Source organism: Melitaea cinxia, chromosome 27 (genome assembly GCF_905220565.1).
Source record: "Melitaea cinxia chromosome 27, ilMelCinx1.1, whole genome shotgun sequence".
NCBI classification, from domain to species: domain Eukaryota; kingdom Metazoa; phylum Arthropoda; class Insecta; order Lepidoptera; family Nymphalidae; genus Melitaea; species Melitaea cinxia.
This window is the reverse complement of record NC_059420.1, coordinates 5,633,205-5,657,590: the sequence shown is the minus strand read 5'-3', so window position 1 is coordinate 5,657,590 and position 24,386 is coordinate 5,633,205. Positions and strand designations below refer to the sequence as shown.

Genomic DNA, 24,386 nt, shown 5'->3' with positions numbered 1-24,386 from the left:
AACATAAAAACGTGCTTCCAGTGCGACAACATAATCCGTACTTGTACTTACGTTACGATAAATTAAAATAAAATCTTCGAAATTGTATCTGTTATATCTGTTAAATGTTTTGTGTTTCGATATTGTATGTATTGTATTGTATTTGATCATAGAGCATGTTATAGTATTTAAATATTAAAATGAATTCTTTTTTAAGACAAAACGTGCTTTTCAGATCGACAATTTTTTCGAAATTGTATGTTCGTACTTTAGTCGCTATTTTTACCGCATTTATAGTAAGTAGGTACATTAGGTTGTATAGGATTAGATTAAAACCATAATTTATCAATTGTATTTTTTCTGTTAAGATCTTGGTTTCAATTAACAGTTAAGGCAATTTAGTATTCAACAATTACAGCCTATACAGTCCACTGCTGGACATAGGCCTCCACAAGTTTACGCCAAAAATAACGTGAACTCATGTGTTTTGCTCATAGTCGCCACGCTGGGCAGGCGGGTTGGTGACCGCAGTACTGGCTTTGTCGCACCGAAGACGCTGCTGCCCGTCTTCGGTCTGTGTATTTCAAAGCCAGCAGTTGGATGGTTATCCCGCAAGGTGTGAGATCGAACAAGAACTGAGTAAATTTTATAAACCATTAACAAATCGCAGGGTCAAACTTTCAACGTCGCAGGCTTTGATTTGAGCGTTGAGTGTTTTTCATATAGCATAATTATATATCTCGCTCTTTCAAGAATAAACTCTACAGAAAACATGTTTGTATTGTCTAATGACAAAAAAGCCGTAAACGTTGCATATAAAGACATTCTGTAGTATATTTAGTATTAGCCTTGCCCGTGAGAAGTCGGGGCGGGTCGCTAGTAATTTTATAAAATGCATCTCAATGAGAAGCGAATTTTTTTTTGCTAATAAGTATGTATTTATTTTATCTTCAATTCAATTATAAACAACTATAATAAAAAAAGCTCGCGTTTGAATAGTGACAGACTATTGACATACATTTGTTCAAAGGTTAGATTTTTATTTTCTACTAGCGACCCGCCCCAGCTTCGCACGGCTGCAATGCAGATACTAAATATACTACAGAATGTCTTCATTTATAGTGTGAAGCTAGCTTTATAGCATGGTTATTAACATAATAACAACAACATTCAAATATGCGTCGTTAGATTACACGTTGTTACAGAATGCGTTGAAGAAATAAAGGTTCACGCTCGTTCCCCGTAAGTGATAGCATGATTATATGTTGACCCGACTTCTTAATAATATTTGTGCCAAATTTGAAGTAAATCCATGCAGTACCTTTTGAGTTTATCCCGGACATACATACAGACAAACAGACAAAAATTCTAAAAACTATATTTTTGGCTTCGGTATCGATTGTAGATCACACCCCAAGTATTCATGTAAAAAAATATTTTAAGTACTGTTTTGACTTTCCTACCATTTTATTATATGTATAGATCAAAAATAATACTAATAAATTCTATGAGTAAAACGTATGCAATATACTTACTAAATTATTAAACTTGAAATGTAAGTAAACATTTTCTCAACAATTATTAATAAATAAATCCGATTTACAAGTACCTAATTATAATATATACATAATTATAATATATCAGCTGTACGGCGTGTATAGAGTAGAGTGTATTTCATATTCTTGATTGCGAGATTTGGCAACACCGCACAGACGCTCGCGTATATGCGGTGTTGCCAAATCGCATATAGCATAAAAATCAGAGGCTCATTTTCCACAACAACATTTTATTTTTTTTAATTATAATTCATAAATATTTTGTTAGGTTTAACTAGCGGGCAATTGGAATCGACGATTTTCAGAAACGTTTTGGTTAAAGAGATACGATTATTTAAAGTTGGGATGAAATTTTAATTATTTATTTAGTTTTCCCCAGAAAACTAGAAGAGGATAAATTCAAAATCTTAAGTAGAATTAAAGGGCAGATCAATATCTATAGCCTTTTATTTTTTTATTAACAAATTATTATACATAATATATGCAGGCTGGACCGTGGAACGTTCTTCTGACGGCTCGCACGCACAGCGCAAGGCCGATACGGGCAACAGCACGGCAACTCGTCTCGTCGGAGTCTTCATTACTACTGAATATTGTATAAATATTAACGTTAGAATTTGTGTTTATTGAAATAATGTTATCGAGGGTAACGGATAACGGTAAATAAAGTTATTGTTTTGTGTCGGAAATAGTTTTATCACGAAACGAATTATTTTTTATCTAATAATTATATAAATAATAAAACATCTTTGTTATCTTATAGCTTTTTATTTATTTATAGAAAACCAATTAAAAGTCAAAAAAGCAAATAAACGTTTAATTAACTAATCTCAATTGTGGTTCTGTATGTAAAGCGATTTGTTCGGCTAGCGGGTGCCTACCTGCCTGTTTGTCGCGCTGAATTTTTTAAAAGTATTTAATACAAGTATATACAGATAAATAGAATTTGAGTGTGTGTTTGTAATATAAAACAACTGGTTTTTACTAAACGCATGGATGTATTCACGGTACATATACCAAAATAACATTTTTTACAAATTTTATCTGTCTGTCTGTCTGTTTGTTCCGGCTAATCTCTGAAACGGCTAGACCGATTTTGACGGGACTTTCAATGGCAGATAGCTAATGTAGTAAGGAGTAACTTAGGCTACTTTTATTTTAGAAATTTATTTATTTCATAACTCTGAGAAGTGAACAAAAACTTTTTTTGTTTAAGTCGCTGACACAGCTAGTATAATATGCTTAATTTATTGCAAATCAGTCAAACGGATTTCCACGAACACAATGATAATATTATTGAAAAAATTACTCTTACATAGCACCACAGTTTCCTCATAGAAAAAAACAAAATACACCTAGGTAATATGCTTACGCACATTTAGCTGACGTGCCAATACGTTCTAAATTCAATACAATTGCGAATGTAGGTACCTCTGTATGTTTGTTTCGTTTTCATGTTTCAGCGGCGCAAGTATGACTTTGTTAAAGAATGGAAATTCAATCTTGGATTTCGCTGTATTTCATGCAAGACATTACAAAATTAATATTAAAACATAGTTTTTTTAAAAAAAGTAACAGCGGAGTTTCTTTCCGAGTCTTATATACTTATGCACAATCTACATGCCGAATTGGTGATAGTTTCACCTTTAACGCTAATTAGAAATTTTATTGATAAAGTGATTAAAAGGCGCTTTTGAAGCCTATTCGAATAAAATATTTTATTTTTATTTTGACCGGCAGCCTATGGGTTCTCCGAGGCACAGTGGACAAAAACACTTGGACAGAAGCCCGGGCCGGAAACGAATATTAATGCAAATACAAATATCAATCCCGAACGGGGATGGAACCCGCGTACGCCGATGCTTAGGCACTTACACGCCCACTACACCAGAATGGTTAACGTACTACCAGGTCATGTCGTAATACTCTACGTTTTACATTCATTGTATCTAAAATAATTGTGTTTGCTCGCAAACGAAAAAAAAAAAACCGACTTCAATTACATCGACGAGTAATACAACGTAGATCGACGAAAAAATAGTCAAGCAACTACGAGTTATCAAAGATTACTCAAAAAGTAGTTATCAGGTCTCAATAAAATTTATATGTGACCACATGACAAACATCAGCTTTCGATTAAATTAAAAATTATTAAAATCGGTACACCCAGTAAAAAGTTATTCCGGATTTTCAAGAAGTTCCCTCGATTTCTCTGGGATCCCATCATCAGATCCTGGTTTCCTTATCATGGTACTAAACTTGGGATATCCCCTTTCCAACAAAAAAGAATTATCAAAATCGGCACATCCAGTAGAAAGTTATGCGGTATAATACAACGTAGGTCGACAAAAAAAAAACGTCAAGTAAAAACGCATTATTAGATATAGCTCGAAAAGTAGTGGTTAGATCTCAAATAAATTTAAATGGACCAATTGGCACACACCACCTTTCGATTAAAAGAAAATTTATCGAAATCGCTTCACCCAGTAAAAAGTTCTGATGTAACATACATTAAAAAAATACAGTCGAATTGAGAACCTCCTCCTTTTTTGGAAGTCGGTAAAAAAACTATTTTTCTCGAATTTATTTAAGTATATTTTAATTTAAATGAAATATATTCTAATTATTTTTGAATATCATATCAAAAATTGACCGCTCCAGCGGGGTTTGAACCCGCGTCTCCGACTGACCGTGTCGGCGCTCTAGCCAATTAGCTATGGGACGATGTACCCACTAGATCGAAATTTTTAATATGATTTCGCTTAAACCGAATATAAAAATTATCAAACAGACAAACAGACAAAAATTCTAAAAACTATATTTTTGGCTTCGGTATCGATTGTAGATCGCACCCCAGGTATTCTTTAACAAAAATATTCAATGTACAGTTTTCACTTTCCTACCATTTTATTATATGTAATAGATTTTATTGAGTGACTAGCTAACCCCGCAAACGTTGTTTTGGCATATATCTTATTAACCCCTTTAATCCCCCCCCCCCCTACAACTTAAGGGTATGAAAAATAGATGTTGTTCGATTCTCAGACCTACCCGATATGCACACAAAATTTCATGAGAATCGGTCAAGCCGTTTCAGAGGAGTTTAACTACAAACACCGCGACACGAGAATTTTATATATTAGATGATTCGAAAGGTTGTAAGTTATAACAAATCATAAATTTATTGTTATTTTTGTATTGTTATGTTTTTATCTTATATTTTTTTTATGTATGTTACTTCAGAACTTTTGACTGGGTGGAGCGATTGCGTCATTTGGTATTCGAGATCTACTACTACTTTTCGAGTTATATCTAATAATGCGTTTTTACTTGACGCTTTTTTCGTCGACCTACGTTGTATTATACCGCATAACTTTCTACTAGATGTACCGATTTTGATAATTCTTTTTTTGTTGGAAAGGAGACATCCCTAGTTTGGTACCATGATAAGGAAACTAGGATCTGATGATGGGATCCCAGAGAAATCGAAACTCTCGAAAATCCGCAATAACTTTTTACTGGGTGTACCGATTTTGATAATTTTTAAGTTAATCGAAAGCAAATGTTTATCATGTGGTCACATAAATTTTTTCGAGATCTGATAACTACTTTTTGAGTAATCTTTGATAACGCGTAGTTACTTGACTATTCGTAGTAGTTTTCGTCCATCTACGTTGTATTACTCGTCGATGTAATTGAAGTCGGTTTTTTTTTTTCAACTATAAAAAGCTCGCACTATAATAACAATATATAAACAATAGTGACAAGTCATCCTAAGTATTAATACTCACAGGTTCCTGTTCCATCGAAGTCCTCAGGTAATTTTTTGTCAGTTTTAGTTTTGAAACACTTTTTTTCAGCGGTTGCAGTTGTAACTGAAAGGGTCAAGAATAGAAAGCAAGCTGTTTTTATTACCTGCGGAAAACTGGATGCAAGGCTATTGAATTTTATCAGCAATAATTGCATGAGTTTCTTAATGGAATGAATTTTTTGAATTTCGGATTTTAAGCTAATTTAAAGAGCTTGTAGCTGCAAGTTGGAGATTTATCACGTTTGAGCTGCAGCAATAGATGTAGGGACCGCTTCAGTTTGCCCCCATTGTTATAAAAAAAGATTAATTAATTGTTCGTAATGATTAACTGAATTCCGCAATGAACGATCGATGCAGTATGTTATCAACTTTTAGGCGCACGCTTAACTACGAATAATTGTAATTGCTCGCAAACGAAAAAAAAAAACCGACTTCAATTATATCGACAAGTAATACAACGTAGGTCGACGAAAAAATAGTCAAGTAAAAACGCATTATTAGATACTAGCGGCCCGCTCCGGCTTCGCACGGCTTTAAAATATATGTCATTCACTGAAAAAATGATTAAAATCGATCCTGTAGTTTTGAATTATTCATTACATATTATCTACGACTTTGCATAAAGTTTCGAAGGACTACCGTATTAATATATTTTAAATGTACAGCACAAAATGTTTGATATTGTTTCTATTTATTTCGCTGACTTTGTGTGCATATTGAATTTTTATCTTGTTCCTGCTTTTTCAGTTGATTTTCTATTAGTTGTTCTTCACGCAGGCGGGTTTTTTGTTTTTTTTTTTTAATTATTATTATTTATTTAGGCACGCGTCGCCGCGCCCCGGCCGGCGCGGCCCCTGGCCGCCGCAACCGCTACGTCCCTGCACTTTAAATCTGTAATATCTTTGAAAATATTTTTTAAAATTACATGCTGTAACGGGTCATATTAATCTATATTAAATGCACAATGTATTTAAGGTTTTTTTTAATTGTTATAATAATAATAATAGCCATTTTTTTTTAATAACATCAAACAAAATTATGGAGAAAAAGTTGTAAAACATATTAAGGTTTGGGCCAATAGCACAGTAAAATTAGCTTCACTAAAGAATAGACGAATTTTTTTATTACAATGTAGACTCAATAAGGTTATACCGAAACATATTATTCAAAACTTTAAATGCACATACCCGTTACTTTTAGAAAAACACCCTTACAATAAACAAGTAGATAAATTAATAAAGAATTTTCATCGTTCTTTTTTAAATATTGAAATAAAGGTAACAATATGGGACATTGAACAACTACTGATAAAAATACAAAATTTAAAAGAATTAATTGGCGAAGTGGTACCGCGAGACGTCTTGGATAAGTGTATAAATATGAATAACAATAGATTTGATAAACTTTTTGACAAAATAAAGAAAAATAACATTAAAAAATTATCGAACTTAGTAAAAGAAAAATTGAATAGAAATAATTTGGACAATACAAATAACAAGGTGTTTAATTTTACAAATATAGGGTTACCAACAGAAGTAGAAAGTATCCTGAAATTGGAACCTAAATTTGGGGTGGAGACAAAAAATAATATGAAGTATCTACCTACGGTTATCAAGGACGTTGAGTATGGTATTGCATCGGTAAAGGTAGAAAATTGTGAAACCACTGAAGAAAATATTAAAAATAATTTAAGATCCAGAGTAGTTAATGTCATTTCAAATTTCTATAAAAAGAATAAATTGAATGAAAAACATCAGATAATTAGAAAAAACTTAACGTATACACGACGGTTCCTCAAGGATAGACAAGATTTGATTGTTGCACGATCAGATAAAGGTAATAACACTGTAATAATGTGGAGGGAAGAATATAGGAAGGAAATGTTTAATTTAATTAATGATGAGAAAACTTACAGGAAAATGGATAAAGACCCCACTAACAAGTTCGAGCGTATAGGTAACAATATAGTCAAGAAGATGATGGGATTAAAATTAATTGATAAACCACGTGCTGAAAGGTTGACGTCGAGGTACACGGTTGCTCCGCGGATCTACGGTTTGAGGAAAACACATAAGAATACATGTAAATTGAGACCAGTAGTTAGCTGCATAAACTCACCCAGTTACAAGTTAGCACATTATTTGCATGAACAACTAGCTCCATTGGTAAATACATATCAGTTTAATGTTAGGAACTCGTTTGAATTTGTAGAATTTAGTAAATCCGTAAAATTAGAAAGTAATTATGTTTTGGTATCATTAGATGTAGTGTCATTATTCACCAATGTAAAACAGAAATTAATATTAGAAGTAGTTAATGAAACTTGGAATATTATCAAACAATTTGTCAAAATTCCTAAAGATATATTAATTGAATTGATTAATTTTTGTTATATGTCGAGTTACTTTGTGTTTGAAGGTCAGTATTATTTACAAATAGAAGGTAGTAGTATGGGTAATCCGGCTAGCCCCGTTATTGCAAATATAGTTATGAATTATGCAATTAGTAAAATCTTAGAATCATTACCATTTGAAGTTCCGTTTATTAAATTATATGTAGATGACACAGTGGCAGCGGTGCCTGAGAGTGAAGTTGATAATATTCTAAATTTATTTAACAGGTTTAATGAAGACATACAGTTTACTTTAGAAATAGAACAAAACAATCGCATCTCTTTCCTTGATATTTTGATAGAAAGAAGAGAAGGGTGTTTAATTACTGACTGGTTTATCAAACCGATAAGTTCTGGTAGAATGTTGAATTTCGAATCAAACCATCCACGTGCACAAAAGATAGGAATGATTACTGGGTTATTGGATAGAATGATTAAATTAAGTAATGAAGCACATTGGGAAAAAAATTATAAAATTATTAGTAACTTGTTGTTAAAAAATGGATATAATAAGTCTTTCATTAACGCGATTGTAGGAAAATTTAGACAGGAAGTAAGTAATCGTTTGAATAATAACATTAGAGTCGCAAACTCCTTCACATATTGTCGGTTTCCCTTTATTAGAGGACTGTCATATGAAATTAACAGATGTTTTATAGGCACAAATGTAAGATTAGCTTTCTATAATTTATTGAAGATAAATAGTGTTTATACTAAATTAAAAGATCCTTTAAAAAAAGAAGAACGTAGTGGGTTGGTATATAAAATTACTTGTGAGTGTAACCGTTGTTATATAGGACAAACTAAACAATTTCTTGTGTCGAGAGTCAAGCAACATGTGAATGATTGTAAAAATGTTAACGCCGCAAAAGATAATAAGACTGCTTTAGCATCCCATCATTTCGACCAACATCATAATTTTAATTTTGAAAATACAAGTATATTAGACAACGAAAGAAATTGGTTTAAAAGAAATATTAGTGAAATGTTTTTTATCAAAGTAAATAACACAGTGAATAAAAGAACAGACACAAATAATTTGAGCATCTTGTATAACGATATTTTAAAAAAGTATAAATCTGAAATATAATATAATTAAATGTATGGAATTTTCCTGAAAATAAGTAATAATTTTGAAAATTAATAATTTTGAATTGTAAGTGGTAATATTTGACATTTTGATAATTATTTGCATGTAACATCTGTGTTCAATCAGACATAACGAGGGGTTTTTTGACAGTTGTGACATCCATGTGGAGTGACGTGTTTTTCGGCCGTTAACAAAAAAAATTAAAATTAAAAAAAAAAAAAAAAAAAAAAAAAAAAAAAAAAAAAAAAAAAAAAAAAAACTAATTGGAGGATGTAATTTAATAATCAAAAATATGTATTGATGCGACTATATGTGAGTAAAAGCCTGTATTATAATGATTATAGTTCATAATCCGTATTTAGTACACTTGTAGTGGGTAGTTTGTTTCTTGTACAATGTGACGTGTTCGGCTGTGGCTTATGTATAATTTGTTGTTTTAGACATGAAAATACAAGAGGTTGGAAAACAAAATGTAAATTTAAAGAGCAATAACTACAAAATAGAAATATTAATGTAAATTTTAACTAGCCAATTTTAAATGACTTAATTTTAATGACAATTTGATAAGAAATGACTAATATTTTGTAAATCTTAACAATTTAAATAATGAATAATAAAAATTAATATATAAAATTGAAGAAAAATACATGTGGGTATAAATAATATAAATTAAAGGAACCAAAATAGGAGGAAAAAAATTATAAATTTAATTAACATATGTAAAGGTAATATAAAATGTTGGTTGTTGATCGTTATGTAGATATTGTCAGTCTTTGATGGTTATTTGTGTGTACATATATGATTGATGTTTTAGATGCAGTTCAATAGTCAAGTTCGGAGAATTTGATGCCTTGAAATTGTAAAATTAAAAACTTAATAACTTAAAAGTGTGCATATTGTTACCTAATAAATTCAAATGTTGTAGTTTAAATTTTCAAAATTTAGAGATTAAAGTTTAGAATATAACTTAAAAAATAGTATATAATGTTTGGAATTTAGAATCTTACTTAAAGAACTTTGACGGGGAGATGTCTTTTGACTACCGTATGTAAAGGTACTGAGGATTTGGTTTCTTTTTGTTTGTTTGTTGTTGTGGATTGGTTTATGTATACAGCTTTCTTCAATGATTTTATATTTTATAGATGCCTGATGATGGTCCAATAAAGGATCGAAACGTCGCATGAATTTGCAATTGGTGGTTTGATTGGCACCCTATGTCCACTTTCCTGCTAATCGTCAAAGAATAATAATAAGGTTGGTTTTAATTAATTGCAAAAAGATTAATGCTGTATTGCTTAAACTCGCTTCGTAAATAAGCCATTATTTGTCGTAAAAAGTAAAAGATAAAATGGTTATTGTGAGTTATCCCTAATAGATAGACATATACGCATACGCGAACTTTTTGTGGACCTTTTTAAGGTATACATTACTGTAGTACCTTATTTTGATCTATCTGGTGGGGGGTGGCTGAAGCCAGCGTTTGCAATATGTTTATTTACGATATCACATTAGAAACCTCAAACTATCAGTGTTCCTCTACTATATTATGCATGTATTATACATATAAACCTTCCCCTTGAATCACACTATTTTAAAAAAAAGAACCGCATCAAAATCTGTTGCGTAGTTTTAAAGATTTAAGCATACATAGGGACAGACAGCCCTATCTACAGGGGCCCGTTACGTGTGTAAGCAATAATTAGTAAAATGCTATCCACGATGTTATTTAATCTGGTGCTTCCTGGAAAAAACATTAAAAAAACTGTCATACGTACCTATAGAGCTTTCACTTCAGAAATGAGAAAATCAAAAAAGCAATCCCCTTTTTCCTAGTTAAGCGTGCGCCTAAAAGTTGATAATATCCTGCAGGTACAATCCATGGCTGTGACCGCTGCGCCAACGCGGCGTCCACAGTCATGGATTGTACTTGTCCATACTCCCATACGCTTCGTCACTCACCAACCCACCATATGCTTTGTCATTATGATATCAGGTGGCTTTCTCTACACCATTGCATTTATCGAATTATAGAACAGTGGTCAGCATTAAAACTATTTTTTTTCAAAATGAGTATTTAGGGAATAAAAATACTAATGCTACTTGTCAATTTGGATTTGATCACCTTAACAGCGGTGAGACAAAACGGTATCTTTACTTTGTAGATTTTATATTGCCCATAACTACAAAATTTAACATTATTTTTCAAAGCGATCAGACAGTTATTCACAAAACTGAAACTGATATACAAAACATGATGAGTTCTATTTTGAGTTGCTTTATGAAAATAAATTATGTAAAAACTACTCCGCTTCAGTCAATAGATCCAAGTTCAAGAATGCATTTCCTTCCTTTACAAAATATGTACCAAAGCATAAACGTAGCAATGACATTGGAATCCTTAAAAGATGATGTTTGAATGAGACCTAAAATCGAAGAATTCCTTACCAGATCTTAATCATTTTTGGTCGAGCTGAGCAACCAATTTCTGCAAAGACTGCCTATACAAGATAACTTGATGCAGGATTTGTCATTCATTACCGCTGAGGCGAGATGGCGAATGCTAGCGCGACCCCATCTCGCCCCATCCAGGCGGACGACTGCTCACACGTGGTGGTTTTTAGTCAGTAGGAGTCTGACGTAACCCTCTGGTGCCCCCGCGCTGGAGGGTATCCAAGATGGATATTCGATCGATTCGATGGATATAGATTATCGATCCCCAAAAAGCAGTGTTTGATGAATTTCAAACTCTGGTAAGAATACTCCGAAGTTTTGAAGGTTCAAGGGAATTGAAGTTAGATGTTTCAGTGTCTAATTTACTTTCAACTAGTTCAAAATCTGAAACTCTTATGGTGGATAAATTTTGGAATGAAATCAGCTAAATCTGTGATGCCAATTGCAAACAAAAGTATGGTAATTTGTCCCGATTTGTGCAGAAAATGATGATACTACCTGTGTCAAACGCCAAAGAGAGAAAGAATATTTTCAGATATTAATAGGATTAAAAATTGAGACCGGAATCGATTTAATAATAATAATGTTGCTGCGATATTACATGGAAAAGACTACGACAGATTGAAGGAGGATGTAGCAGATTTGATCCTGACAATTATGATCAAATTAATAGACTCAAAACAACTTTATGACAGTGTAACTCAACTTAACGAGGAAGAACCATAACTCCATTATAATTTAAAAATAATGATATTCCTGTAGATTTTAATTTTAAGTAATAAACATTGATTTATCTAACTTATGGTATGTTTTTTTTTTTGCTCATCTTACTGTTTTATCGTAATAATTAAGATAATAATTATGCGTCTTCGTTGTAACACAACAACGAGAAATGTGTAGATTTTTAGTATTTTCTCGTTCTCTTTTGGTAGGTTTTAAACTACACAAGCAGTAGATTCGTTAAATGAAATCTGGTCACACCTAGTTCATTACCGCTACGACAGCCACCGAGTTAGCACGGAAGTGATGAAGTTGATTTTTTTTGTGAAAATTTAGTAACATACGGACGGACCACCTATTATTTGTATAGCAAGTGCATGAAGTTTCTTAGTTTGACGAACTTCAATCCTAAATCTGGGGGCACGGTAGTGCCCCCGCCAAGACGAACAAAAAAAAAACGAAAAGCACTACCTATCTTTTCTCGAAGTGCTTCGCCGTTTTTTTGAACCCTCATAATTTGGGTTTGGATTATACCAGATAAACAAAATTCTGGGGATATGATGTCAATAGTGAACTTATTAAACATATAAAGTTTCAATTGCATAGCTCCTATATTTTAGATTTTATTGATATCTAAAAAAACCCGATTTCGTCACTCACTGATGATCATCAAAATTCTTAGAGTACTTCCTGAAGTCCCAGAAAGCTGAAATTTGGTATGTAAGCTAGTATTAGTACACAAACAACAAAAAAATTCTAAAACTTGGAACTTTTATCCTCCAACCCCTTAAACTAGGGGGTGGAAGTTTGTATGAGACTTCCGCAAATTTTGATGCTAGAGGTCTGAAAATTGATATAGGGACTCCTAGTTACTCCTTGTTATAAATAATAATAATAAAATACATAAAAAATAAAAATCGGTTATTAGTTTAGGTCGAAAATTTACATTGTGTAATTTTGGTATTTAAGTTTTATCGTAGGTCCGTTTGCATATCAGTTCAACATAAAATCAAAAACAGCGTGCCTAAACCGAATATGGTGAAGATTGGATGATATTTATGGTATAAAATGTGTCGGAGGTAAAATGCAACAATATATTGTCATAAGCAACTTACAAAAAGAAGTGAAATCCCACCAAAAACATTTTCATGTAAAATGTTGCCAAGACGAGATCGTATGGCTCGCACTGTCAAAAAGTTATCAGATCTCATGTAGAGCCAAGTTTCTAACTCTACACGCCCTAACTCTACAAGCCCTAACTTCACAAACTCTACACTTTAGTCAAAATATGTGGCTTGGCCGTTTGATCCATATGATCTCGTCTTGGCAACATTTTACATGAAAATGTTTTTGGTGGGATAAATTTTGCAGAATTTAATATTGCTAAGGTAAGTCACTTTAGATTTATTTTTATTTTTCATTAGACGTCCCCGGGCTTCGGGCGAGTGGATATCAGCCGCTCTGTCTCCGCTTTTTAAACCTCTGATGTTTTTTTAAGATATTCATTTTAATGAAATGCTGTAAAGCGCAATTTTGATCTGCATTTAAATGATGTAAGTAAAATATGTATATGCTCTGTTTGATTGTAGATGGCCGAATCAGGGTGGGGTGCAGATGGTAAAAAATCCATCGGGTGCTTAATACAGAAAAAGAAAACTAGATAAAGGAGAAAAAATTAAAAAGCTCACTTGTCCCATCGCCGCTTTCTTTCGACCTGGCAAGTTCAATTGGTTTAAATTGGAATTGACGTAGTTGGGTGACAGTGAAGAACGTCGCTCTTGCGTCCCGGGTTCAATTCCCGCCGTGTTGGTGCTGGTCACATTTCTGACGATAAGAAAATTCTATCTTTCTATATACTCTACACTAGTAAAGTAGATAAAATTAGTGAGTTTGTTTGTAGGAACCTAATCCTCTCAAACTTCTGAACCGACAAAGTTGAAAATGATTGTGATTGATGATTACTTAGTACCTACTTAATTTTTTTAATCTATATTTATTATTATAATATTAAATATAAACAGGAAAGGTTTAATTGTTTGTTTGTTTGCAATGAATAGAATGAAAATTCTTTCACCATTAGAATGCTACGTTATTTCTGAGCAAAAAAGGCAATCGCAGCGGCTTCGCCTGGCTAGAATTTGGTTATGTCGGGTCACTACATCAGTTCTACGTGGGCGAAGCCACTGGCGGGAAGCTAGTGTGAAATAATTATAATAAGCTGACTGACTGATAAGTCAAAACACAGGCCAAACCACTGAGGTTAAAAAATGTACCCAATTAATCTCAAAAAAAGTTTTTTTTTTTAAATTAAACTCCACAGGGGGTATAATAAGGAACGAAAGTTTGTGTGAAAGTCCTTTAGTTTGTAAAATATGGTGTGAATAATGCGGGTTCATAGTTTTAACAGGATAATCGCTTTTACACGGAGGCGAAATTAAATGTGCATGCTATGACTTACGTGCAGCTATTGAAGTGACCGGCACATCATTGTCACGGCCTTTTTTAAATTTTTGTCAATAAATACTACTGTTTGATATACATATAGATGTTCTATTGACATCATTTATTTATTGATTTTTAGGTACATCTTCGTCAACATCAGCCGAACAATCAGAAGATAGAAATATCGCAGAAGTACCAGCTAAAACGAGAACCAGTACATCGTCTACTCCAAATAAATCAATTGTAAGCATGAATCAATAATTGTGTTTGCTCGCAAACGAAAAAAAAACCGACTTCAATTACATCGACGAGTTATACAACGTAGATCGACGAAAAAATAGTCATATAACTACGCGTTATCAAAGATTACTCAAAAAGTAGTTATCAGATCTCAATAAAATTTATATGTGACCACATGACAAACATTAGCTTTCGATTAAATTAAAAATTATTAAAATCGGTATACCCAGTAAAAAGTTATTGCGGGTTTTCGAGAGTTTCCCTCGATTTCTCTAGGGTCCCATCATCAGATCCTGGTTTCCTTATCATGGTACTAAACTAGGGATATCTTCTCTCCAACAAAAAAAGAATTATCAAAATCGGTACATCCAGTAGAAAGTTATGCGGTATAATACAACGTAGGTCGACGGAAAAAGCGTCAAGTAAAAACTCATTATCACTACACTAGCGACCCGCCCCGGCTTCGCACGGGTGCATTGCTGATGCTAACTACACTACAGAAATACAATATATCTTTGGAATATACACTACGTTTTTTACTTTAGAAACAAAAGATAATCAACGATCATGAAAAACAAAAGATACCTATTCTATTCAGTTTTTTTTTAACTGAAATACCTCAACTTAAACTACGATTTTAATTTAATTAAAAATACTTTGCTATTCGTTCGACTAAAAACATTAGATAATCAACAATCATCAACAACAAAAGATACCTATTCTATTAAGTTCTTTTTCTGAACTTACATACCTCAACTTAAATTACGATTTTTGAAAATAATTTCCCTAATATTAAATTGATCTAACTCTAAATTTTAACCAAGATCTTAATAGAAAATTCCAATACAAAAATTATGGTTAATCTTATCTAACCGTATGTACTTATACTAATTATTACTATAAGTGCGATTTAAAAATTAACCTTACAATAATAATAATAATAATAATAAGTAATCAGTATAATAATAAATAGTTTATTTGCTCAAATTATGTAGTTTACAATATCAAGAAGCCCTGCGACCCGTGCTAGCTTAAAAAAGCTGTGTTACAGGCCACAGTGTCTTCCCCAAAAATTAGTTTATTGTTACATAATCAAAATTTGCGTTCAGATAGCGAATACAAAAATAATACTAATCTGTATACAAAGATGACAACACAATAAAAAACAAGGATTATAAATACAAAATTTGGAAAAAAACAAAAAAGGTTGACAATTATTAAAGTTTGGAAATATTTACCATCAAAACATGTTTTTAAAAATAGGTTTTTTTTTTCTCTTTTTTTTCTTCTTAATATTAACGAATATTTTATTAAGTATAAGCGAAGTGAGAGTAAGTACTCGCATGCTGTTTTGTGTGTGTGTCTGCGTGCGTGTGTGTGTGTGTGTGTGTGTGTGTGTGTGTGTGTGTGTGTGTGTGTGTGTGTGTGTGTGGGTGTGTGTGTACTTTTGTCTATAATGGATAGCTGATTGTGCAAGTTTTTTACAGTAATGATTAGTTTTACTTTAGCAATTTTAAGTGCAGATAAGATTTTCCGTATCACCATAAGATAAGCTCAAAAAATAGTTAAAAATTTTTGTTTTACATATTTTACTATTGTCAGAAGAAACTTTCAACATTTTATTAATTTTGTTATAGATAAAAGGTCCCAAGTAACAATAAAATTTACGAATAAACGCAGTTCGAAACTTTTGATTGTTGGAACATATTGTATAATTTCGGCGCTTATTTAATATTTTCTTGGTATATTTATATAGCTCTGAATGTTGTTTCAAGATAATATGAAGTAAAAATAACTGTCGAACTGTAAGGACCTCACAATATTTATATATTTCATTCGTTGGATAAAGAAGTGGCTTGAAAGTACTAACTTTAAGTACCGCGCGTTGAGCTATCTCAAGAGATTTTAAAGTTGTTTTTGATGCTCCACCCCAAGATACAATGCAATATGAAATGATAGATTGACATAAAGCTAAGTATATTCTTTTTAAAATAGTTGGTTCAACAACGTCTCGAAGATTTCTAAAAATGTAAGTTAACTTACGAATTTTACTTGATAAATCATAAATATGCCGTTTAAAGTTAAGGTTACAGCCTATGGTAATACCTAAATATTTGATAAAATCCACTCGCCCAATAAAAGGGCAAGCGCAGTTTGAGCCTCGACCACAGGAATGACATATCAATTTGTAGATCTCACCCGGCCCATTAATGTTGCGAATCGAATGCACCATATACTTGGTCTTTTCAATATTTATTGTTAATTTGTTATTTTAAAGCCATTCAATTACAACATCAAAACCATCCTGCGCAGCTGCAAAAACCTCAGACCATGTATCACCGACGAATACTAATGCAGTATCATCAGCATACGATATCAATTTACCTTGTGAAAAAAGCAAGGAAGAGAGGTTATTGATATAAATCAAAAACAGTGTAGGACCTAGAATACTACCCTGTGGAACGCCATACTCGACCTGAAGACAATTACTAACATAATTATCGACACGTATACATTGTGTACGTTCCGAAAGGTAGCTTTTAAACAACTCTAGTTGTTTACCTCTAACTCCCAATACCTCTAATTTAGAAATCAATTTGGGTACCGAAATAGTGTCAAAGGCTTTCGCCAAGTCCAAAAAAATGGATAATACTTTTTTTCCTTTATCTAAATTTTGACTTATATAATCAGTTAGTGTGTGGCTACGGCACTAAAGAATTTAGCCACCCCCTCTCTTCCCGTGGGTGTCGTAAGAGGCGACTAAGGGATAACAAGGTTCCACAACCACCTTGGAACTTAAGAAGCCGACCGATGGCGGGATAACCATCCAACTGCTGGCTTTGAAATACACAGGCCGAAGACGGGCAGCAGCGTCTTCGGTGCGACAAAGCCAGTACTACGGTCACCAACCCGCCTGCCCAGCGTGGTGACTATGGGCAAAACACATGAGTTGACGTTATTTTTGGCGTAAACTTGTGGAGACCTATGTCCAGCAGTGGACTGTATAGGCTGTAATGATGAATCAGTTAGTGTAAATACTGCATCATCTGTTGATTTCCCCCTACGAAAACCAAACTGAGTTGACGAAATAATATTATTATTTTCTAGATAAACAGTGAGCCTATTATTTTTAATTTTTTCCAAAATTTTTGACAATGAGGGCAAAATAGATATAGGTCTATAGTTCGCAGGTAATTTTTTGTCTCCCTTTTTGTGAATCGGGTGTATCTCCGATTTTTTGAGAATTGTGGGAAAAATTCCCATATTCAAACATAAATTAAAAATATGTGTTAATGGCGGAATTAAAAACTCTTTATGTTCCTTGATAAATATGTTAGAAATACCATCCCAACCAACAGTGGCAGAATTTTTCAAGCTGCCTATACATTGACCTATTTCATCCTGAGTAGTGTCTAACAAAACAAAAGAACTCAATCGCGATTCATTATTCTGCACCGATGATGAACAGTTATTTTGTTTATTTTGGCGAATGTAGGATTTTTCTGCTAATGTTTTACCAACTGTAATGAAATAGTTGTTAATTTCGTTTAGTGAGCTTAATGACGAATCTGAAATATTTAACAACTCAATAGATGAATTACTATTTCTGTTTGAAGTATTTAACCTATTTTTTATTAATTTCCACAACTTTCTGTTATCATTTTTAGCATTACTTATTTCATTTTTTTCATAATTATTTTTTACCTTTTTTAATAGTGCATTACAGAAGTTTCGGTATCTGCTATAAGATATTTTTAGGATTAAATTAAGAGGGAAAAGTTTAGTTTTTTTATGTAATTTGTCTCTATGTTTTATACAACGTAATAGGCCCGGTGTTTCCAGGGTTTTAATATTCTCTTTCGTGATGACAAAGTGATGGAGACAGTATTTTTATAAATAACCTCTTTAATCACATTAACAAAATATTCAATAGCATGGTTAGGATCATTAGAAGCAAAAATAGGCATAAGATTAATTTTTAACAAATCAGTTTTAACATTAGGCGTGTTAACTTTGCTATAACTCGTGGTACTATAGACACGATCTACATTCATATTTACTGATATCATAACAGGAAAGTGGTCAGTTATTCTTGCCTGCGGAACAATAATTAAAGATGGGAAATTAGTCCTTATCAAAAAGTGATCCAAACAAGAATCGCTTACTTCGCGGGTTGTAAGATTATGACCAAGAAAAAGTCCGTGATAAGCAGCTAATGTTAGATATCTATCACTAATTAAATCCGTTTTTTTAATATCAATGTTTATATCACCTGTCAAAAAAATATTTTTAAAGGAATGCAACTTTTCAAGAACTATGTTTAACGATGTTAGAAATAAATCAATGTTATGATACGACGGCGATCTGTAAATAGATATAATTGCAATATCGTTCCCATGTGTCGCAATTAAACAGTTGCCTTCTTGAAATGAAGGTTCCTCTACAGAAAAAGACAAATTATCCTTGATATAAAGAGCAACGCCATCATTTTGTTTCTTGTTGTTTTGAGTTTTAAATGAGTTATAATTATTAAGTCCAGGTATAAAGAGAGAGTTACCGTGCCAACTTTCAGTAAGAACCATCACATCAAAATCAATCCCCAACCTATGAATCAAAACCTCAAAATCGGACATATTTTTATAAATGCTACGTATATTTTGCGTGATAATTTTAAAACTATTAGGGGAGTTCCCCACTAATTTATTACATTCATCAATATCGCATGCATAAACCTTAGAAATGGAAATATCTTCAATTTCTTCCGAAATTTTTATTATATTATCGAATTAAAGAATATACTACGTATAAGTTCCATTAATAGTACGGGTAAACCCTTGTCTAATAGTAGTAGGAAATGCCATTTATTATAGTAACTGCACTTAGAATGTGAAAGTTTACTGTTGTTAATTGTGTAATTGTAAATGTTAATGTGTGTAGACTGTGAAATAATTATAAAAAAACATCTTAGAAACAAAAAATAAATGAAAATTGATAACTTACGATTAACTAAGGTATACAAAAATAAGTTGTTTATTACAAAATCTAGTCATATTGAACTTTTTAATCTATTAATATCTGCTTCCGTATTTATACGAATTTGTGGTGAATTTTCATCCTTACGGAGGTAAATAACGCCATGTGAAGTCCAGCAGTAAGTGAAACCGTGACTTTTTTGGAACGTCCTTGCCAGGTAAAATAGTTTTTGAGTCCTAGTCGTTAGTGTCTCCGTCACGAAAATAGGATTTACAGGTTGATTAAATTGTAAGTGTGATGTGTTTAATTTTTCTTCTTTTTTCTTAGACTTATTAAAGGTCTTGATGTTTTGCAATATTTTATCCTTCAGTAAAACTGTATTAAACTCCACAATAATTGGTTTGTGCAATTTATCTTTTTTAAGATTAGTTCTGTATATATCCTTAATACTGTTAGAATTAACATCCAAATTTAATACTTTACCGAGATTTTTTACCACATTACAGAGTCTTTCTTTTGTTTCGTTCTCCAATTTAGGGACATTTTTAATTTCAAGACCAGTTGATCTAGATTTACGCTCCAAGTAATCTATTCTGTCCTCCAGGTGCGTTATAGTTTTTTTATCCTCATTTGTTTGCTGTTCAAGATTTTTAATTTGTATCAAAAATTCATCATATTTACCAGACATTAGTTCTATACTTTTCTTTAATTCCGCATTCTGCTCGTTCAGTCCCTCAATAACAGCCCTAAGTTGCGCAAAGTTTCCTTCCTGATTTTTAGAAAACGCTGCAAACATATCCTGAATAACAAGAGACAAATTGTGATCTCCATCTCTTTTCCTTTTTTTTTTTTTTTTTTTTTTTTCTAATAATGTAATTTATATTTTAAAACTACTATCATACAATTACTTATCGTAACTTACTTATAATTACTGATACGTTGTCGCGCTGAAAAGCACTGTTTTATTAAGTACCTATTGTTATTTTCCTCGCTAGAGAGCTCCGATAATAAATGCATCCGATCGCTGCTAAATTCAAAATGCTATCGGGAGAATCGCAGCCTCCGACGCGCTATTTATAGGCACGTTGCCGCCACCGCCCGCCGGCCGGTACCGCCGCAAACGCTACGTCCCGCAATTTTTAAATCTGTGATATCTTCGAAAATATTAATTTAAGTCATATGCTGTAAAGGGCCATATAGATCTATATTAAATAAAAAATACATTTAAGGTATTTAATTGGATAAGGATTAATTGATTAATGCTGTATTGGTTAAAATCGCTTCGAAAATTAGCCATTATTTGTCGTAAAAAGTAAATGACAAAAAAATGTTATTGTGGGATATCCATAAGAGATAGGTATATACCATCGCGGAGTTTTCTGTAGACCTTTTCAATGTGTACAATACTTAGTACATTATTTTGATAAATCTCGTAGGGTTCAGCCTGCGTTTGCAATTTAAGCGAAAAAAATAATTATTATTTACGACATAACATTAGAAACCTCAAAAATAACAGTATTTCTCCACTATTTAATGGATGTTATTATACATATAAACCTTCCTCTTGAATCAATATATCTATTAAAACAATTTTTAACAAAAAAAAAACCGACTTCAAACAGGAAACTAAAAAGTGAAAAATAAATTTACTTAGTACAAAGTAATTCGTATTTTGATTTAGTTAATCAGAAATGATTAAATAAATATTTTATAATTTTGAAGTCGGTGCCACGTATTGCTAACGCCAGCGCAACAGCCGGTGCTGTGACCGCTGCGCTAATGCGTCGACATACTATGAGTAAAGTTCGCTATCAGGTGTACGTAATAACAACCGGGACTGACAGCCTAGCGTGTTCTCTGAGGCTAGGTTGGGAGAACCACAAGGATTAACAACTAGACCGAAAATAAATATTTGTATAAACATAAATATCCACTCCGCGCGGGAATAGAACCTGCGACCGTCGGTGTTTAGGCGCCACCGACACGGCACATGCACCATTATATCAAAGCGGTCGTCAAACAACAAAAAGTAACTGCTATAAATTGTTGAGAAATTCCCTCAAGTGTTTATCGGCTCCATCATCAAACCTGGTCCTGCGACACAAATGATCACACAGCAGGTAATTGCTATATATCGTTGAAAAGTTCCCTCGACTATCTTTCGTCTCCATCATCAGACTGTAATGGCACTTGTAACTCATATAGGTGCAAAGTTCTCATCAATAGAAACGAATTTTATGCCAGCCATTTTAAAAACAGCCTTTAACAAACCATGGCGCTATTCCACAAACGCATTGTTCTTGGAGTGTAACATTCTCCGCGTGAGACAGATTTACATATCATCGGTGCTTGTCCGCTTTCATAAAGTTGCGAAGACTATAGCCCGTGCCTCAGGCAGAACTCTTAAATGGGACCTACCGAGAGCTCGTTCGTCTTTTGCTCGTCAATCTTTTACTTTTATGGGACCCTTTCTATACAATAAGTTCTTTAAGCATAATAACACTATATTAAACCTGACATCGTCCAATCTCAAAACCACCATTCAAAAATGGCTACTACCAAAAAGCTATGACCATACAGAGACCTTATTGAACAGAGATATTTAATATCATGTGCACGCAAACCTATTATCTATGTATATATATATGTGTGCATGGGTATGTATGTATATATAATCTATGTAAATGAGTCGTATCTTGTCCCCTCTGTTCAGTGAGTTAACTCGATCCCAAGACGTTAGTCGTAGGGCTGGCAGAGGCGACATACTGATGCAGTACGCACGCGCACGCACGCAAGTACACGCACGCGCACTCACTCACGCTCACTTGCAGACAGGCATACATCACCAATCATCAGCACTACTACTTTAGACGTCGGGGTATAAAAAACAGTGTATAAATATATTATTTATTATTATACACAATGACATTGGTGTACACACGTACTTACACACACACACACACACACGCGCGCGCGCGCGCACACACACAACACACACACTGCCACCCGACACATTGACGGAAAAAGTTGCCCGGCTATTTCGGAATACAATGTGCCGTTGACAAAAAAAAATAGTGATATAACTTTAGGGCTAGGACCATATACAAATTTTAAGCAGGTAGAAAAAAAAGATTTAAATAATAAACCAACTAGATATTCAACATTAAGGTAGTTTAATTTCCATTTTTTTTTACACTTACCCTCATGTAACAAAATATAATAAATAAGCCTACCTAGCTAACCCCAAAACCATCACTTCAGAAATTACAATTTAAACAAATACTAAGGTTGCTCAGTCGTAGAGAGAAGGTTCTTAATATATTTACTACATAAAAAAAATACGTGATGAGTATAATTGCTTAACGAGTATAATGAGCTTAACGAGTATAATGAGCTTAACGAGTATAATGAGCTTAACGAGTATACCACCAGAAATCAAATAACCTTGTAAATAAGCATAGATCAACTAAATAATGAGAAAGTCTGTACCTCTTCTGCTTTAATTCATACCAATTACTTGAATTGTCAATTTGCTCTGGACATCCACCGGGTGTTAAGGTTTCAACAGGAAGTTTCGATGAGCAGGATCTCCCGCCCAAAGGTTCTACTTTAATACGGACAGATGTTTCATTGCTCTGGTGATCCACGGTAGACTCAGCTTTCAAAATATTGAAAAGATACCTTTTAGTGTTTTATTTAAATTCCAAATTCAAATATCCAGGCCTCGATGATTGAAGTTTAACGAAAATGACAGAATGAAATCGAAATATAATTTTAAGTTTGAGTTCTGTTTGTAACTCATTTAAGTTCCATCTTAATTTCAAATTATAAATTTTTCATATTTAAATTTTTCCTACATCATGGTAACGCAAGTGTATTTTCTTCTAAAGTCATATCTCCATTAATTAGTTACGTAATATAATAAAATAAAACAATAAAATACTAAGGAAATATAAAAATGAAAGAATCAAAAAAAAAAAAACCCTGAAACAAAGAAAACACGTTGTCAAAATGGCGGAATCGAACCGATGCAAAATTTAAAAGAATGGTTTGAAATCTTACCAGAGTAGATTGCATATGTGTAATCTCTCGTTCCCACCATCCCCGAAATCAGATAAAAATATCTATTTCAAAATGAACAAAATAAGGAAGCTGTAACAAAAGTAAATTACGAGTTAATATGACACCTAAAGGTTATCACAAACACAAAGGGAAAAAGGTCCCACCAAAATATCGAAATTAACTCACCATTATTGTTGAGATAAATAAAATTATTATTCTCTACTTCAGAGACATAATTTTTAATATGCAGGCGAACCTGGCCAACAAAACACGAAAACGTGAAATCTTTCCCTCGCCGTTCCCAATCATGGTCGAAGCGAAAGTCCTTTAATCTGGCAGTGTTGCCACTCAAAATTAAAAATTTATCCAATACAGCAAACCGAAATAAATCTATATATTTTTATTTTTTTTTTTAATATTATTTATAAAAACAATTTAGACAAAAATCCTAAGCAATTAAATAAATATTTAAATATGAAACAATGTAAAAACAAAACCGTGCAAATACATAGCAACTCTCCAAGCACGCCATCTAGTGAGCCCGCAAGCTTCGCTAGATAAACCTCAATACCAGGATCAATAGTAATACCGCGGCTATAACTAGATGTCGCTATGCACCACAATTTTACTACGTTACAATACCCCCCCCCTTACGAAAAGGTTCACCGG

General features: G+C 32.9%; 1 protein-coding gene and 1 long non-coding RNA gene across 6 annotated transcripts; one reads left to right on the top strand and one right to left on the bottom strand.

Annotated features, from left to right (window-relative positions):
- Positions 1-6,358: 6,358 nt before the first annotated feature.
- Positions 6,359-9,163, top strand: LOC123667071. 5 transcript variants are annotated; one of them, XM_045601067.1, is made up of 5 exons: positions 6,359-6,413; positions 6,868-7,182; positions 7,262-7,474; positions 7,967-8,291; positions 8,979-9,163. In XM_045601067.1, exons 3-5 carry the CDS (start codon positions 7,266-7,268, stop codon positions 8,982-8,984), a joined length of 540 nt encoding a protein of 179 aa, XP_045457023.1. In that variant the 5' UTR covers positions 6,359-6,413; positions 6,868-7,182; positions 7,262-7,265; the 3' UTR covers positions 8,985-9,163. The 5 variants fall into 5 exon arrangements, 2 of the variants coding, with proteins under 2 accessions (XP_045457023.1, XP_045457022.1); XR_006745379.1 differs by having other exon boundaries at positions 6,365-7,182; positions 7,262-7,428; XR_006745377.1 differs by lacking the exon at positions 7,967-8,291 and having other exon boundaries at positions 6,365-7,182; positions 7,262-7,428.
- Positions 9,164-23,722: 14,559 nt separating this feature from the next.
- LOC123667058 lies at positions 23,723-24,072 on the bottom strand. Its single transcript, XR_006745370.1, has 2 exons — positions 23,904-24,072; positions 23,723-23,807 (listed from the first exon to the last, which is right to left on the bottom strand). It is a non-coding gene; the product is annotated as an uncharacterized LOC123667058 (long non-coding RNA).
- Between the last annotated feature and the right edge of the window lie 314 nt (positions 24,073-24,386).

Bases quoted from the DNA above. Each gene is read 5' to 3' on its own strand.
- LOC123667071 (XM_045601066.1), top strand. From the start codon at position 7,740: ATGTCGAGTTACTTTGTGTTTGAAGGTCAGTATTATTTACAAATAGAA.